Source organism: Uloborus diversus, chromosome 1 (assembly GCF_026930045.1).
Source record: "Uloborus diversus isolate 005 chromosome 1, Udiv.v.3.1, whole genome shotgun sequence".
Classification (NCBI taxonomy): domain Eukaryota; kingdom Metazoa; phylum Arthropoda; class Arachnida; order Araneae; family Uloboridae; genus Uloborus; species Uloborus diversus.
This window is the reverse complement of record NC_072731.1, coordinates 74,570,226-74,585,677: the sequence shown is the minus strand read 5'-3', so window position 1 is coordinate 74,585,677 and position 15,452 is coordinate 74,570,226. Positions and strand designations below refer to the sequence as shown.

Sequence of the window (15,452 nt, the reverse complement as noted above, 5' to 3'; positions counted from 1 at the left end):
ACATCATAGAAAACAATACAAATTAAATAAATGGTTCATTTTTTGACCACAAAAAACAACTTTTCATGGATTTAAGACATAAAACTACAACTGATTTTTTTTTTTTTTTTACAGAGCATTACAGACAATATCAACAGTGGTGGCCAAAATTATTTGGACGAAAGAAAAATCCCAAAAATCTTGACTGTATTTGGTTGGAAAGTTATGCAAATTTTATGATTGCTAATTAATAGTAAAAGAAAAAATTTTAATTACTTTTATTGGAAATACATAGGAATTTCGTATTCATAGAATGAAGTTTGAATTTAGATATCCCCGTAACATGGACAAAATTATAAGAACATCATCAAATTTCTAGTATCTAAGCAATATTCTCTAAATTAGCCAAGACTGCAAATTCTATCAAGCATATTATTTTAACATTTTAGGATGATCATCTTTATGTATATGAATATTTATATACATACATACACATATACAGATGTCACAAGAAAACTCCTGATAGTTAACTTGAGAATTGTCAAAATGGATATTTCAGTCATCCATAATTTTTTTAGGTACACATGCATGTGGGAACAGGCCCAAAACAAAAAAACACTCAACATTCATTCAGGAGTGAGTGAAATAGAAATTTAGACCAAAATTTGCGTTAAAATTTCTTTGTGATAACAATACTTCCTTTACCATGCAAAATAAATAAATAAATAAATAAATAAAATAAGAATGAGCAATAATTTTTGAAAATTTTCTAACTCCCAGATGTGTTGGAATTCTATTTAAATACACTTCGATTAGCTCTATATTTACAAAAACAATCTAATGAGTGATAAATTTAGGGTTCTTAACACAATACAGAACTACTGCTAAGTATTTTTTATTTATTTCAAAGAATAACTAATTTCTATGTAAAAAGAAGGAAAATAACTTTCTTGACAACCTGCAGTTTTAAGAATTTTGTGACTTGCCACATCTTCTGTTTTTAGCAGGATTTTTATTTACTCTAATTTTCTTTGTTTTCTGTGCACATCTTGTATTAAATGCTTCAACTGTAAGTACAAGAGTTTTACGTAACTCATTAAATTACTATAAACCAGATTTTGTACTGTCTAAAAGTTGTTTGAATTTGAAAGGCCAAGGGGAAGAATGATCGTAGTCCACCATGCTCAAATTTTCTTCATTACGTTTTTGAGCTTGAAATCTCGAATCGTTTCCAAGTTAGCCTCATTCTTCCTTGTTAAAACTCACTCACTATGATGATTCCTGCCTGAATAATATTTCTCTTGAATATTGTCTGTAATAATCTATGTGTTCCCATAGGTTAACCTGAGTTTTTTTAGAAAAATGAACTTTGATCGTTCTTCCCTGTAGCACTTCATTTTTTCAATCCTGTACATGCATAGATTCCAAAAACATACTGGCATATGGAAGTCTCTTTTGAAGTGAACCAAGAATACGGTGTCCAAGCAGATGAATAAATCTCGTAACAACCTAAAAAGAAAAGAATTTAGAGAATTGAAGTTCCTTAAGTTAAAAAAAAAATGTTTCTGACATATTAATATTAGAAAAAAAATATATTTTGCAAACAAATACACTGATGGACAAAATTAAGAGATGGAAGGCATTTTCACACATTTCTCGGAAAATATTACATAAAACCGGGACAGTTGATTATGGCGCTGGTGTCACTGAGATAATTTTACGTATTTTTGTGGGCATTGCTGAGGCAGCAGGAGGTGTAAAAGTCTGTAGTCAGCTGCTCAGCTAACTCCACTGTACAACACAGTAGCGATTTGTATTGTGTTTCTTGAATAATTTTGTTGTTTTTTGTTGATTTTTAGGTTGCTGGGGAATCGGGTGTAACTCCAAGTGTTGTTTGGAATTTTTGGAGTCAGTCTAAAAGCAGTGGGGTAGTGTCCATAAGATCCGGACAAGGTCGTTCGAGAGCAACAACGCCCAATAAAGGCCAGCATTTGTTACTTAAAGCCAAGTGCCAGAGGACGTCTACAGTGACACAGCTGCCTAGGGACCTCACTGTTGCCACAGGAACTTTAGTTTCAAGGAAGACAGTTGCTAGGAGGCTCGGTGAAAGAGGGTTGCATGCCAAGAAGCCCGCCATTTGCATCCCACTCATTCACTCTTACAAAAGAGAGTGTGTACAATGGTGCAGACATCACCAGGGCTGGACAGCTGAAATAAGGTAATGTTCTTCACAAAGATGAGTCCAGATTCAGTCTACAACCTGATTCTAGGCGAATTTTCATATGGATTGGACCTGGGACCCGATATTATCCCAGTAACATCAGCTAAAGGGACCATTATGCTGGTGGAGGAGTGATGGTTTGGGCAGGGATAACGCAAGATGCCTGCACACTACTCCATGTGGTTGTTACTGGTTCCTAGAATACCAGAGGTACAGGCCGGGGATCCTAGAACCCTATATGAGGCCTTTCAGGGATGCTGTTAACTCTGAATTTGTTTTTATGGATATACAACTCCAAACCACATAGGGCTGTCCTGGTTAAGGAAAGCCCTGGATCTGGAAAGCGAAGATATTCATCAAATAGATTGGCCAGCCAAATATCCAGACCTTAACCCATTGAACATGCCTGAGGTGCTCTTGGGAGGGCTACTGCGACACGCCAGCCCCATCTAGAACCATTCCAGAGTTAAAAACTGCTCTGGTGGATGAGTGGGAGGGTCTTTCCCAAGCACTCCTTAACTCTCTTATTAGCAGCATACATACTCGTTGTGCATGCTGTCTATCTATCAGAGGTGACCGCACAACATACTAGAGGCGGCCAAACACCATACAAGCCTCACTTTCATTGCCATCTTTGATCATGAAGCCCCATCCATATTGGACTGTTGGCAATAACTCTTGCCAATAACTGGCAATTTTATTTTTGCTTTGCACACATTATTGTCATACTATAAGCTATATCCATACCAAATTTCATTAATTTTTATTCAATATTTCTCGAGATATTTGGGAAGATGACTTCCATCTCTTAATTTTGTCCACCAGTGTACCATAGGATACACACAAACGATTTACACACTGTTCAAATACTTTTTAAAAATTACAAAAGAACTTCAGTAAGAAACAAATTGATTACTATCCCTTTATGCTTAATGCATAAAAATATGTGTGTGTTTGTGTACTAGAAAGCCAATAAACCAGACAGATTCTTGAAGATGCAAAAGGAGATTTGTGTATTCTAAAAGCTCTCTTTTAATATTCATTTAAAAATACTCAAAATTTTATAATGCAAATGACATGTAACACTTTACTAGTAAGAAAGTTTTTAGAATTCATGTCAATAATTAGTATATAGCTCAGAATAGCGATGATAAATCATATATAAGACATTTTGAGCCACTTTTTCAAAGTAAATAAAGAAACCCATCTCCTTATTATTAAAAATTATGATAAGAAGCGGAACAAAAAGAATAAGTAAACTTTCACATTAAATGCTAAAATTGCAATAAATTCATACCTTGAGATGCATGATAAAAATTTACATTTTTTGTACTTTTTTTAAAAGACCAAACAAATGAAAATAGTTGAATTTTAATACAGTCGACGCTCATTATAACGACCACACATTATAAAGACCGTCCCATTATAACGACCAGTGGTAGAAGTCCCAACTTTGTTCCTATAAACTCTATGTTAATTTGCTTTCGTTATAACGACCGTTCTGTATCGTCTAATCCAATACAGCGACCGAATCAGCGGTTTCTTGTGTTCTTTCCAATAAAACAAATTTGTAGCTTAAAATGACATTGATTTACGGACATCTGCCTGAAGTTTTCAATGTCAAATCCAACTTTAAGAGGGGGTGGGGGGGGGATTACCATCTACCACAGGTAGCACAGAAAAAATAATGGGAGAAAAAATCGAGAAAATTCCAGATTCCTAAGAAAAGGGAGTTGACAGATGTATTGGTAGTTTGGTATTTGAATCTAGTATTTTTAAAGATTTGGGGTTCTCGGGGGACTTTTAAATGTTTCTTTGGAAAGCAAGAGAAACACAATTTATCACCTATATCTGAAACAGAAGATAATGTTTTGCAAAAATCACGTCTGCTAAAAAGGCAGACCTCTGTTTCTGGTTTTATCTTCAGAAATTGTTTTGGTAGTAGTAGTAGTAGTAGATCGGAAAGTGTGTAACATTTTCCTCCCTATATTTTCTGCTTTAAAACTCGTTTAATATTCTGTCATAATATTTTGCACACTACTTTTCTAAAAATTCCTATGATAAAAAACATTTGGGCATTTACTTGGGCATGCATGATGATGGTGTACATTTTTTTAATTTATACCTCTTATAACGACCACTCGTTATAAAGACCTTTTTCTCTGGGACGGAGATGGTTGTTATATCGAGCGTTGACTGTATAATGATCAGCCAACAGCATGGACCGACTATTTTGCTATGTTGAAATATGTTAAAGAACTATCAAAACCAAATCATGTTGATACAAGCAACGGTAAAATTATAACTAAGTCAATGAAAAGCAACTAAAAAGGGTATAATAAAAATAATTATTAAATAAAAACAAAAAACGTGACTGCATAAAAACCAAAAAAAAAAAAAAAAAAAACTAAAAAGAAAAAAATATAAGCCCAGTAATTTAGAATTTTATGAAGTATTATGGAATAACTACTCCATTAAAATAGTTTCATAATTGATACACACATAAGAGAAATCATAAATTGAAAAGCAGAATAGAAGGATCAACAGTCGGGGCCAGTGGTGTAGCCAGGATTTCATTTTGGAGGGGATCCAATCCAGGGCCGGGTTTAGACTTAACGAGGCCCTAAGCTGTTTCAGGTATGGGGCCCCTTTTGCAGTTCGGACAACGTTTTTCGCGATGGTGTAAGAGGCAATTATTATTTTTTTCCTTTGACTATGTTTGTCCCTTTCCTCTGATACATACAGCAAATACTTTACCTTTTTTTTTTAATGTGTGTATTCCTGCTGTCTTTTTGAATTGACATTAAGAGGGGAAATGGTAGCAAGAGAGTGACGAAGAACTGCCCTTAAAGTGGAGTATAGAATATCCCCAATTGTAGGGGGTAGGAGGGTTTCTCCCCCGGAGGAAATTTTGAAAACTAGACATAAAATTCTGCATTTTAAAGCCTCATAAGGTGTAGTTGGAACTACAAAAATATCAGGACAAAAACAAGCAAACAAAACTTTTCACAAGTTTATACTAAGAATGAGAAACTTCTTTCAGCAAACCACATTGTAATAGGAAGTGCGCTTAGTATTTTTAATTACTAATAATGAGAGGGAATACTTAGCTGTTCTGCAAGAAGAATGAAGCCGAAAATAAAATTCTCAATATCGTTATCTTATTATCATGAAGTATGACCCTAAAAAAAACAATGAAGCTAATCAGCTCACCAGCAGAATGGTTCCTTCGCTACGATGGGGGAGCACAGAAAGTAGTTTTTCCTTGACGTCACCGTCTCTGTCTTGTTTCCAAGCTAGATTCCCCACTTCCCTAGGAAGTCCTCGCAGGGACAAAATTCCAAGAAATTTGGAGGGAACTAAACAAAGGAGTTTAGTAGGAACTAGTTCTGTTTAGTTAGAGAGAGAGAGAGAGAGAAAAAACAAAAGTGCCTTTTGTTACATTTTAAACAGGTATATGTTATCAGAAATTGTATCTACTTCAATCATACAAGGGAAACCAATGTTTTGGAGACTGGAGAGAGGAAGACTTTCGCACACTAGGGAAAAATTGAAAATCATTGTAATAAAGCTCTCAGCTTTATGTCGCCTCCTCATTTTGTGCCCCCCCCCCCTCCCATAAAGTTCCTTTTACTGTACCAATTCTCCTTTTAAAAAAAATTATGTTATATATTGTAAAGAAGAAGGAGAAATATAAAAACATATTTTTTCTTGCTCCATTTTTTTTACTTGAGTACAATGCGTTTTCAACAAAAGGTTTTTTTTCTCCAATCATATATTTACACTTAAACATTTTAAGGGGGGAGGGGTCCAGACCCCCCTGGGACCCCCCTTGGCTACGCCATTAGTCGGGGTCCATTTAAATTTTATGGGGTTCCTTGACTGGTCAAAAAACAATGGACCCCCACTGTTAATCCTTCTATTCTGCTTTTCAATCTATGATTTGTCTTATGTGTGTATCAATTACTAGCAGTACCCTCACAGCGATGCCTGTGCTAAAAAATTAATGGAAGTTCGTTGAATAAAAAAAATTGACACCTCATCCCTATCTGATGTGAAATGATCATTTTTCTTTGTATAAAACGCGTACACACCTATTCAAAAAAAAAAAACTATTTAAGTTTTTTTGGAATTTAAAACTTTTTGTTAAATCCTTAAATTAGATTTACAGTTGCTTTAAAACTCTATTTAGCGAGTAAAGCGGTTTTTAATGCAATTTAAAATGTATAGCCAAATAAAAAAGAAACATAAAATAATATCTTTCATATGGAAAAATAATTCCGCAACTCTATTGTTTATTGCAAAACTTGCCCAGCAACCACGCTATTATAATCGATCTGGCTAACAAAAAAAAAAAAAAATCCCGTGGAACATTCAAAAATCGTCATCAGAAAAAAAGGAAAATGTCCTACATTTCACTCGGATAAAAACAAATCAAAAGTTTCTTTTCTTTTAAAACAAATCGCCAAAACAATGAATTATATTAACGGTTGCCTTAAAACAACAATCCTAGACTGACCTGCTCAGCGTCTAACTCGCCAAGCGACCACACTACCGGAACCCAGCCCATTTGCAAGTAAAGCGGATGTTTTTCTTTGGCAATAATAAATGTTTCGTCAAACAAACAAAAAGGTATAAAATCACATTAACAGTAGCTTTCAAATCTTTATATATTAAGAGCTGCGTTGCCTGGCTTTGCCGGGCCTACCTTGAGAATAAAAATTGTGTCAAGTGACATATATTTAACAATCAGGGTTAAATAAAATAAAAAAAAAACGTCATGCAAAATTACCCTTCCAAACAATGACGACAGATATTAAAATACTTTTAAGAAATTAAAATGCGAAAAATGGATTTTAAAAGCATAACCATGGAAACATGAAACAAAATAAGTTTGAGAAATTAAATGCAAAATAAGGAAATATACAACGGATTCAAAAAGCATAACCGTGGAAACGCGAAGAGAAAATGGCTGACAACTTGAATCAAAATGACATATTTCGAAATTGATTTAAAAACGCTTGTACCTTTTTTCCTTTGAAGATAGAAGCTAATTTTTTCGACCATTGATCGAGAGAGATCTGGAGTAAAAAATCTCGCTTTTTTCCAATGGTGTCAAAAAGAAAACTGCGGGACAATTCCTTCACTTTTTATTATTAGATTTAATGAAGGAACAGGGTTCGTACTCAATTTCAGAAATAAAACAAAGGAGTTTTGGAGGAGTTTTGAAGGAGTAAAATGCGATTTTGAAGGAGTAGTAATGAGCTGTCTCTGAATGATGTCACTCTTTTATTCATCCTGGTGGTACCATCATGGCTTTTCCTGTAGTAATAAATTAGTCATTTGGTTTGCCTGTATAGTAACAAATAACGGATGATGAATTTCTCGTCAATTTCCTATGTTATTTTGCTTGCTCCTGTTATGGTAATTTGCTCGTCCATATTATGGTAATTTTCTTGCCCACGTTATGATAATTAACTTGATAAAATGCTCTTAAAATGGGAATAGAAAAAATCGAATTTTCGAAAAATCGCTTCGAGGTGTTCACCAGTATGTTATGAACACATTTTGTGCCAAATTTCATGAAAATTGGCTGAACGGTCGAGGCTCTATGCGTGCAACAGACGGAGATCCAGAGACACAGACATTCAGCTTTATTATTAGTAAAGATATTTGACCCCCTTCCCCTTTGTCACAAAGTGTCACACTTCACCTTACTACGCCTCTTGTCACATGTTATAACATATTGTTATAATAACTATGTAATGTCACTTTTTGGTCTCTCTCTCTCTTCCTCTAGTCACAATTTTTTGAACCTGTCTCCGCCTCAAGGCATGACATCACTTGTGGATGTGGATGACCCTTTTTACAATATCATAACTGCGATTTACTACACAATTGTATTTTTAACACAATCACTTAATATATTAAATCTACTTGTGTATTTTTAAATATTTAAATAAAAATTAAACAAACTGATTTTTGCTGCTGAAAGGGAGAGAAAAGCAATATAATCATAAAACTTGAAAAAATAACCAAGCACCATTTAAGCAAGTTTTACTTCACTTATGAAATGTCTTAGTTATCTAATAATATTTTCACCTTCAACTTTTACGACTTCTATGCTCAATTTGTAAATCACATCTTTATGAAAAAAATAAATATACGAAATTACTACATCAAAATTGTAATTATACCTTTGCCCTTGTGACGATATTAAATTGTCGATTGAAGTATTTTAAATCACTGTCACAGAGGAAAATTATGTAGTCTTGAACTAAAAAAGAAGGAGTTTTGAAGGAGTTAAAACCAAAATGAAGGAGTTTGAAGGGCCCTTTAGAAAAATTTCCTGAATGAAGGAGTATTGGAGGAGTTTTGAAGGAGCATACAAACCCTGAGGAAGTAGTGCCTAAATTTCCGCTAAGCCTAAAAAAGTTCGAGCTAAAATCGCAAATTACTCCGGTTGTAATTAAGTTAGAGCATTGAAACAAATTGTTTAGATCTCGGAAAATCCCACCCTTTTCAAGGATACATAATATTAATATGTGCAAGTAAGTTTTCACCCCTTTAATAGCCAATAATAGGCAATTTACATGAAATTTGGGCCTAAATTGGAATTCAAAAAAAGCTATTTATCGGATTTTTTTTAAAATTATAGCCTATGTTACTCAGTAAGAAAACACCTTTCATACAGTGAAGGAATTTTTCAAATAGGTGCAGTGGTTCCAGAGATTACCTCGAACATATAAACACACAAAAATCTGCCCTCTCTATTTATAATATTAGTATAGATAGAACTATTTCAATGGAGTAATTATTCAGTAATACTTAATAAAATTCAAAACTACTGGGCTTATATTTTTTTTTGGCTTCTATGCAGTTGGGTTTTTTGTTTTTATTCAATTATTATTTTTTATTTTACCCTTTTTAGTTAATTTTCATTGACATAGTTATTATGATCATAAGACGGCAAATTTTGCAATCTTGTCATTTTATTGGAAAAGTTTATATCGTGAGGATTATTAAGTAATTTGTGGTGGTCTAAACTACTGATTATTAGTTCCTCTAGGGACCGAACTACTGATTATTAGTTCCTCTAGGGACCAAACTACTGATTATTAGTTCCTATAGGGACCTTAGTCGGCTTAAAGCTTCATATGCTTGTCTTTTAGCAAAAAATGCACGACTTAATCACAGCTACATTAACAGCGCCGAAAAGTCCCTCAGTCAAATCTTTCTTGCAAAATTAAAAAAGCCCCTCAAGAGAGTACATGTTATGAAACTCAGTCTTCTGAATCACGACAAAACAAATGCAACATGTTAGAGATAAAAATCGAATTAGTGGACTTGGTAAACAACAAATTCAAAAACAAAAGGTTTTTTTCTTAAGCTTTGGCTCCGGTCAGAAAATTAAGCACAATAACGTAAGCGAAAATATGAGTATCAGGTTTAAGATTTCAGACTGAAATGGGATGATTTTTTGTTCAGAAAAAAATATCGTATACTGAAATGTAGATTCTTCTAATGGCAGTTTTTGACCTTTGCATAAATAAAAAATTACAATCTCAAATTGAAATTACGCTTTTAACCTATGGATATTTATTAGAATACGAAGTAACACATTAAAATTACTAACAACTTGTAGATAATTTTTTTCTTCTTCTTTGGTCAAAAAACAAATAGCCAGTCACATTTTTACTACATTGGAACAGTTACGCTTAGAAAACAAACTAAGTTTAACTGAGTAAGTTACTGGCCCATCAGCCAGGGCTAAGGCAGAAATACATGAAATACACCGCCAGCTCAGTAATTTCCAGCCGAGGACTGCAGTTTCGTGCATTCATTTTTTTTTCGTGCTTTTCAGATTTTTCCATCTCCAGCTCAGTCATTTTCCTATGCCGGGCTGATGAGTGCTATTAAGCACGAAACTGCAGTCTTCGGCTGGAAATGACTGAGCTGGAGATGTATTTCATTTAAGTTTAACTGATTTTGTATTTCAACCGTTCGGTTAAATGATGAACATGTGCTGCCACCTAAGCCATAAAGGTTCAAGCAGTCTGCAATAACAAATTGTATAAATTTTCATTAAAAAAAAAAGAAAAAAAAAAAAACACTTCTCTTCAATATGTTATATCTAATTTTTGTGGATAATTTTTCCGTCGGTATGCGAGATCTTTTTTATTTCTTCAAGAAATCCCTTTCCCTGATTTTAAAGATTATCGAGCCGGCTAACAACGAAAAATAGATCTACGGTCTAAAAAAAATCAATTTTTTTGGAAACTCCAATTGCTGTTGCAAAACCTTGATGCAGTCCGTACTTTTTATGCAGGTTTTTTTTAAGCAAAATTCTAATACAATTTTCAAATTTTTTTGTGTTGCTTCCAGCAAAAAAAAAAGTGTTTTTTCTTTTTAATAAACTTTAAATCCCCTGGACATAGTTGTTTGGTTAAATTGCAAAGTTTTTTTTGGTAGAGCGTTCGGCTATAAACTAGCCAAACTTCGGGCCCGCCCGGGCTGTCCACCATTATAGTTGATTTTGATTAATATTATACATTACATGTATTGATAACATACAACTTAAAACACACCTAAGGCAATAAAAAAAAATGCGACGGGAATGATCCTGGGCATTTGGACTCCTTTATGCAGGCTACAGTTATTATTCAGATAAGTTGACTAAAGGTGTTCTTCCTTTTCTTAAAGCTTTGACTCCATTCAGATAACTAAGCATAATGTAAGCATAAAAAAAGTATTAGATTTAAAAATTCAGACCTCAAGGGAATGTTTTTTGTGCAGAAAAACTTTTTCATCATATGCTGAAATGTAGATTTTTCTGTTAGCAGTGTTCGACTTTCTATATAAATAAAAAAAATAATAATAAATATGCCAAATTGAAATTGCGAGTTTCACCCGGTAGTCCTTTAACTATATATTCGAATACGAAGTAAACCATTAAAATTATTGTCAACTTCATAAGTAAGAAATCTTTTTTTACTCCTCTGCTTTCAGCAAAAAAAAAGCATTTTGTCTAAATTTGAAAACTTACACTTAAAAAACAGATTCAGTTCAACTGGTTTTGACTTTGAATTTTAAGTGTTCAATTGAAAGAAAAACATGTTCTGGCATTCAAGCTGTAACAGTTAAAACAGCCTGCTATAGGAAATTGTATTCACTTTCAAAAATTCAAGCAATGATAAAATTAAAAAAAACCCCGACTGAGTGGCAAATGTAGAATCAAGAGGGAAAATTGAAAATCCTTTTGAAAGCCTCATATTATTCAAAACCAATGTCAAGTATTTCATTTGCTATTGAATGAAACTGGCAACAAATAAAAATTTTAAATTGTTGCTTTTTATTTCTCTGTTGGCCAACAATGTATTCAGTTATCAATCACGTGAATAAAGGCTTAGAAGTTATTAAAATCTGCTTTAAAAAAACATTGTAATTTGAATTCTATGAAGTACGGAAGTTACAAACACATTCTATCAGAGGAGAAAAAAAATTCTCTTTATTTTGGGATTAAATTTAAAAATTGTTGACTACGTTTTCACTGCAAAAGTTGCAAAAAAACCTTTAAGAGGTTTTTAATTAATATTTTCGTTAATTATTGTCATCCAAAAATGCAACCTAGCTAAGAACACTCTCAATCAACGCTACTGTTGAACAGTTTTTTTTTTCAAAATCAATCCATCCATTTAGGCACTAGAGTGCCACAGACAGACACAGATACACAGACACGTCTGACTTATAACTCCCTTCCTTTGTGTGTTGGGGGTTAAATAATTTTAAAAACCCCTCGACTGAGTCGCAACTGTAGAATCAAGAAGGAAAATTGAAAATCCTTTTAAAAGCCCTATATTATTGAAAATCAATGTCAAGTATTTTATTTGCTACTAGCAGTACCCGCTCGGCGATGCTTGTGCTGAGAATTTAAAGAAATTCCATTAAGTAAAATAATCCACCCCCCTCCCCCCTGTGTAAAATAATCATTTTTCAAAAAACCTTTTCAAGTCTCTTTGAAATTTAAAACTACTCGCAATAACATGTTAAAAGATTTACAGAAGCTTTAAGACTCAAAATAATCGTCCAACTGTATAGTTCATCGCTTAAGTGCCAAGGTTCCACGGTACCATAACCCTACCCTTTAGCAAATAAAGCGGTTTTTATCTGCAATTTGAAATGTTTCAACAAATAACCAAAAAATACATCAAATCGCATCTTTCAAATGTAAAATAATTCTGCAACTCTATTGCTTGTCGCCAAACACTGCAAGCGACCACGCTACTGTAACCCAGCTCTTAGTGAGCGAAGCAAACTCCGATTGATTAGCCATCCCATCTAATGAAAAAAGAAAAAAAATCCCATGGGACACTCAAAAATTGTCGTCAGAAAAAGAAGAAGAAAATAACGTATTTTATTAAATTTAAAAAAAAATCAAACGTTTTGGAATTCAAAACAATTTGCCAAAACATTGAATTACATTTACAGTTAACAAATAAATACCTTTGTGCTGAAAATTAAAATAATTAGTTATCCATCGTTGTGCTTCATAACTTTGGGTAACTAATTATTTTACATTTACAGTTGCTTTAAAACTTTAATTAATTTTCCAACAATTGTTATCGCCGAAAAAGACGTCAAATTACATTAACAGTAGCTTTCAAAAGTAAAAAAGTCCCCAAATCTATTGTTTATCGCCAAACTCGCCAAGTGAGCCCATTGCCCTAACCCAACCGATTTACAAGTGATGCAAACTCTGATTGATTAGCAACATGATCAAAGAAAAAAAGTCCCTTGATTAAAAGGAATCTTCCCTCCCCCCTCTGATGTAAAATAATCAATTTATTTTACTAAAATGCGTAAACAGCCTTTAAATAGCTGAAAACAATTATTTTCAATTTTAATATTTCGCCAAATAAACAAAATATATATCAAAATTACATTAACAGTAGCTTTTAAATTGTAAAAATAATCCCGCAATTCTATTGCTCATCGCCAAACTCGCCAAGCGACCGCCAAGTAACCCACCTAATTAGCGAGCGAAGCGAACTCCGACCAATTAGCGATCCAATGTTTTTAATGAAAATGTTCAAACAAAAATTACCCAGCAGAAAAACAACGTAATTAAAAAACTCAGTACATCTACTACGAAAAGGAAATCTTGTATCCCGTACCCAGTAAAATGAAATTTTTTTTTTAAAAATATGCTTACATTGTCGTCATGTCTGCTCCGTCTTTTCTAATTTCTATTTTAATGGAACGTTCGCATTTATTTATGACTCGATTTATTCATTTAGCAAATAATTTTACATGTTAATGGATCATTTAAAGTTTATTTGGTGAATTACTGGGAATTTTCATTTGGGGGAATTTTACTTTAAATGGTTTGGTTTAATTATTTGGAAAATTACATTTCATTAGTTTCGTTTCAATTCTTGTTCTTTGTTCAAAAAAAAAAAAAAGCACAGTGACAAAACAATGCATGGTTTCACCAAATAGTTTTTACGTAGATATAATTAAACATGCTAACAAAATAAGCTAAACAAAAACAATCGCCAAAATAATGTGCCGTAAAGTACCTATAACCAAAAAAAAAAACTGTCTCTGATATAATAAAGGTAACAGTTTTCAAAGAGAGTCAACGGCTCTTTTAAATCCTCGTCTGCAATAGTTTCGAAAATATTCATCAGAATGGGTCTACGAGCATAAAAAAAATCTTTCAAATAAGAGAAATATTCCTCAGTATTGCCATTAAAACAAAATATACCATTCACCCTTAAAAATAACGTTAACAAAACCAGTAAGAGTCAGATTTTTTTTTAAAGACTACACATCCATTAAAATCGTACATGAAAACATCGATTTGTGAAAACTTAATCAAAACGGAATATATTTTAAATGCCCTGCTACAGACAAAGCCCCAATGCATTAAAAACCAATTGCAAGGAATTTTACTTCTTGATACTCAAGCAAGAAATGGCAACAAATAATACTTATTGTTCAGCTTTTCTTCAAGCTAAAATTAATCTTGCGCAAAAAATGGAGGAAGAAATTTCTTTTTGAAATAAATTAATTTTTATTTCAAATGCTTATAACTTTTTTTGTATTCATTTTTCGATGTCCGTGGCTTTAGTTCTTGCGGATACTTTCGAAATGATTATTTTTTACGGGCTTTCCAACAATACAAAAACCGAAAAAATCGAACCGTTTTTAGCCAGGGCCCAATACAGGCTGATTTTGCTACCGTTTTTCGGTACCTTCACAAAAATCTTGTTTTGAAATCGGTACTTTCACAAAAATCAAGTACTAAAATCAGTAGCTTTACAAAAACACCGAAAATTTCACAAAAATTCGCATTTTAAAATATAAACTTTGTTTCTCTGTTTAAAACAAAATATACTCATAAAATAAAATTATAAGCAGGTTTACATGAACAATCGCTTAAATAGAAACCTTTTTTTAGTATTTTAACTAATTTTTAGCTGTTTTTCACCAAAATGTATTTATGCAATATTATCACAATCTTTAAAATCTGTTTTGAGGAACCGTTTTTCTCATAATTTCCTATATTGTACACAGTACATAGATTCTTAAGCTGAAACTACGATGGTATTTTTCTTACTTCTAAGGTTTTTAGCTCCCCCCCCCCAAAAAAAAAAACCTGTTAAAAATAATACTAGATGACATTTACACTTTTCAAACTAAAATTTCACTTGTTCCACTACTTCTTTTACAAAAATTAGGATGCGTCTAAAATTTCACAAAAACAATGCTGATAAAAAAAACTTTCACAAAAATAAAATGATGCAATACTTTCACAAAAATAGGTAGCGAGAAAAAAATCCTGGATTGGCCCCTGTTAGCATAGACGTATGTGCAAGTGGACATAAAACTGAGTTTTTAATTAATATCTCCGTTAATTAGCATCCTACATGGATTTTGCTGAAATATTCGTAACCCTCGTAAAATTTTGTATATTTTAATACCTGGTTCGACCCTGAACTCGAGCTCATTCTTGAGAATTTTGCAGATGAGTGCAGAACATTCCCCATACCGTTTCACCCCCTCAAAATCGAAATTTGCGAAAAATCCTTTCTTAGCACGCGCTTACGTCATAAAATGACCTTATGTTCCAAATTTCAGCTTTCTAGCCTCAGTAGGTTTGGCTGTGCATTGATTGTCAGTCAGGACAAGCTACTTTATATATACAGATTAAACAGAAACTGGCAACAGATAAAAATTTTAAATCATC

General features: G+C 33.0%; 1 protein-coding gene across 2 annotated transcripts in view; it reads right to left on the bottom strand.

Moving 5' to 3' along the window:
- LOC129234651 (neuropathy target esterase sws-like) overlaps positions 1-15,452 on the bottom strand; it is a 124,245-nt gene that overhangs the window by 56,296 nt on the left and 52,497 nt on the right. For both annotated transcript variants that reach the window (XM_054868691.1, XM_054868690.1), the window contains exon 18: positions 1,416-1,488. In XM_054868691.1, coding sequence (XP_054724666.1) covers positions 1,416-1,488 — 73 coding nt within the window. The remainder of the gene's footprint in view (positions 1-1,415; positions 1,489-15,452) is intronic.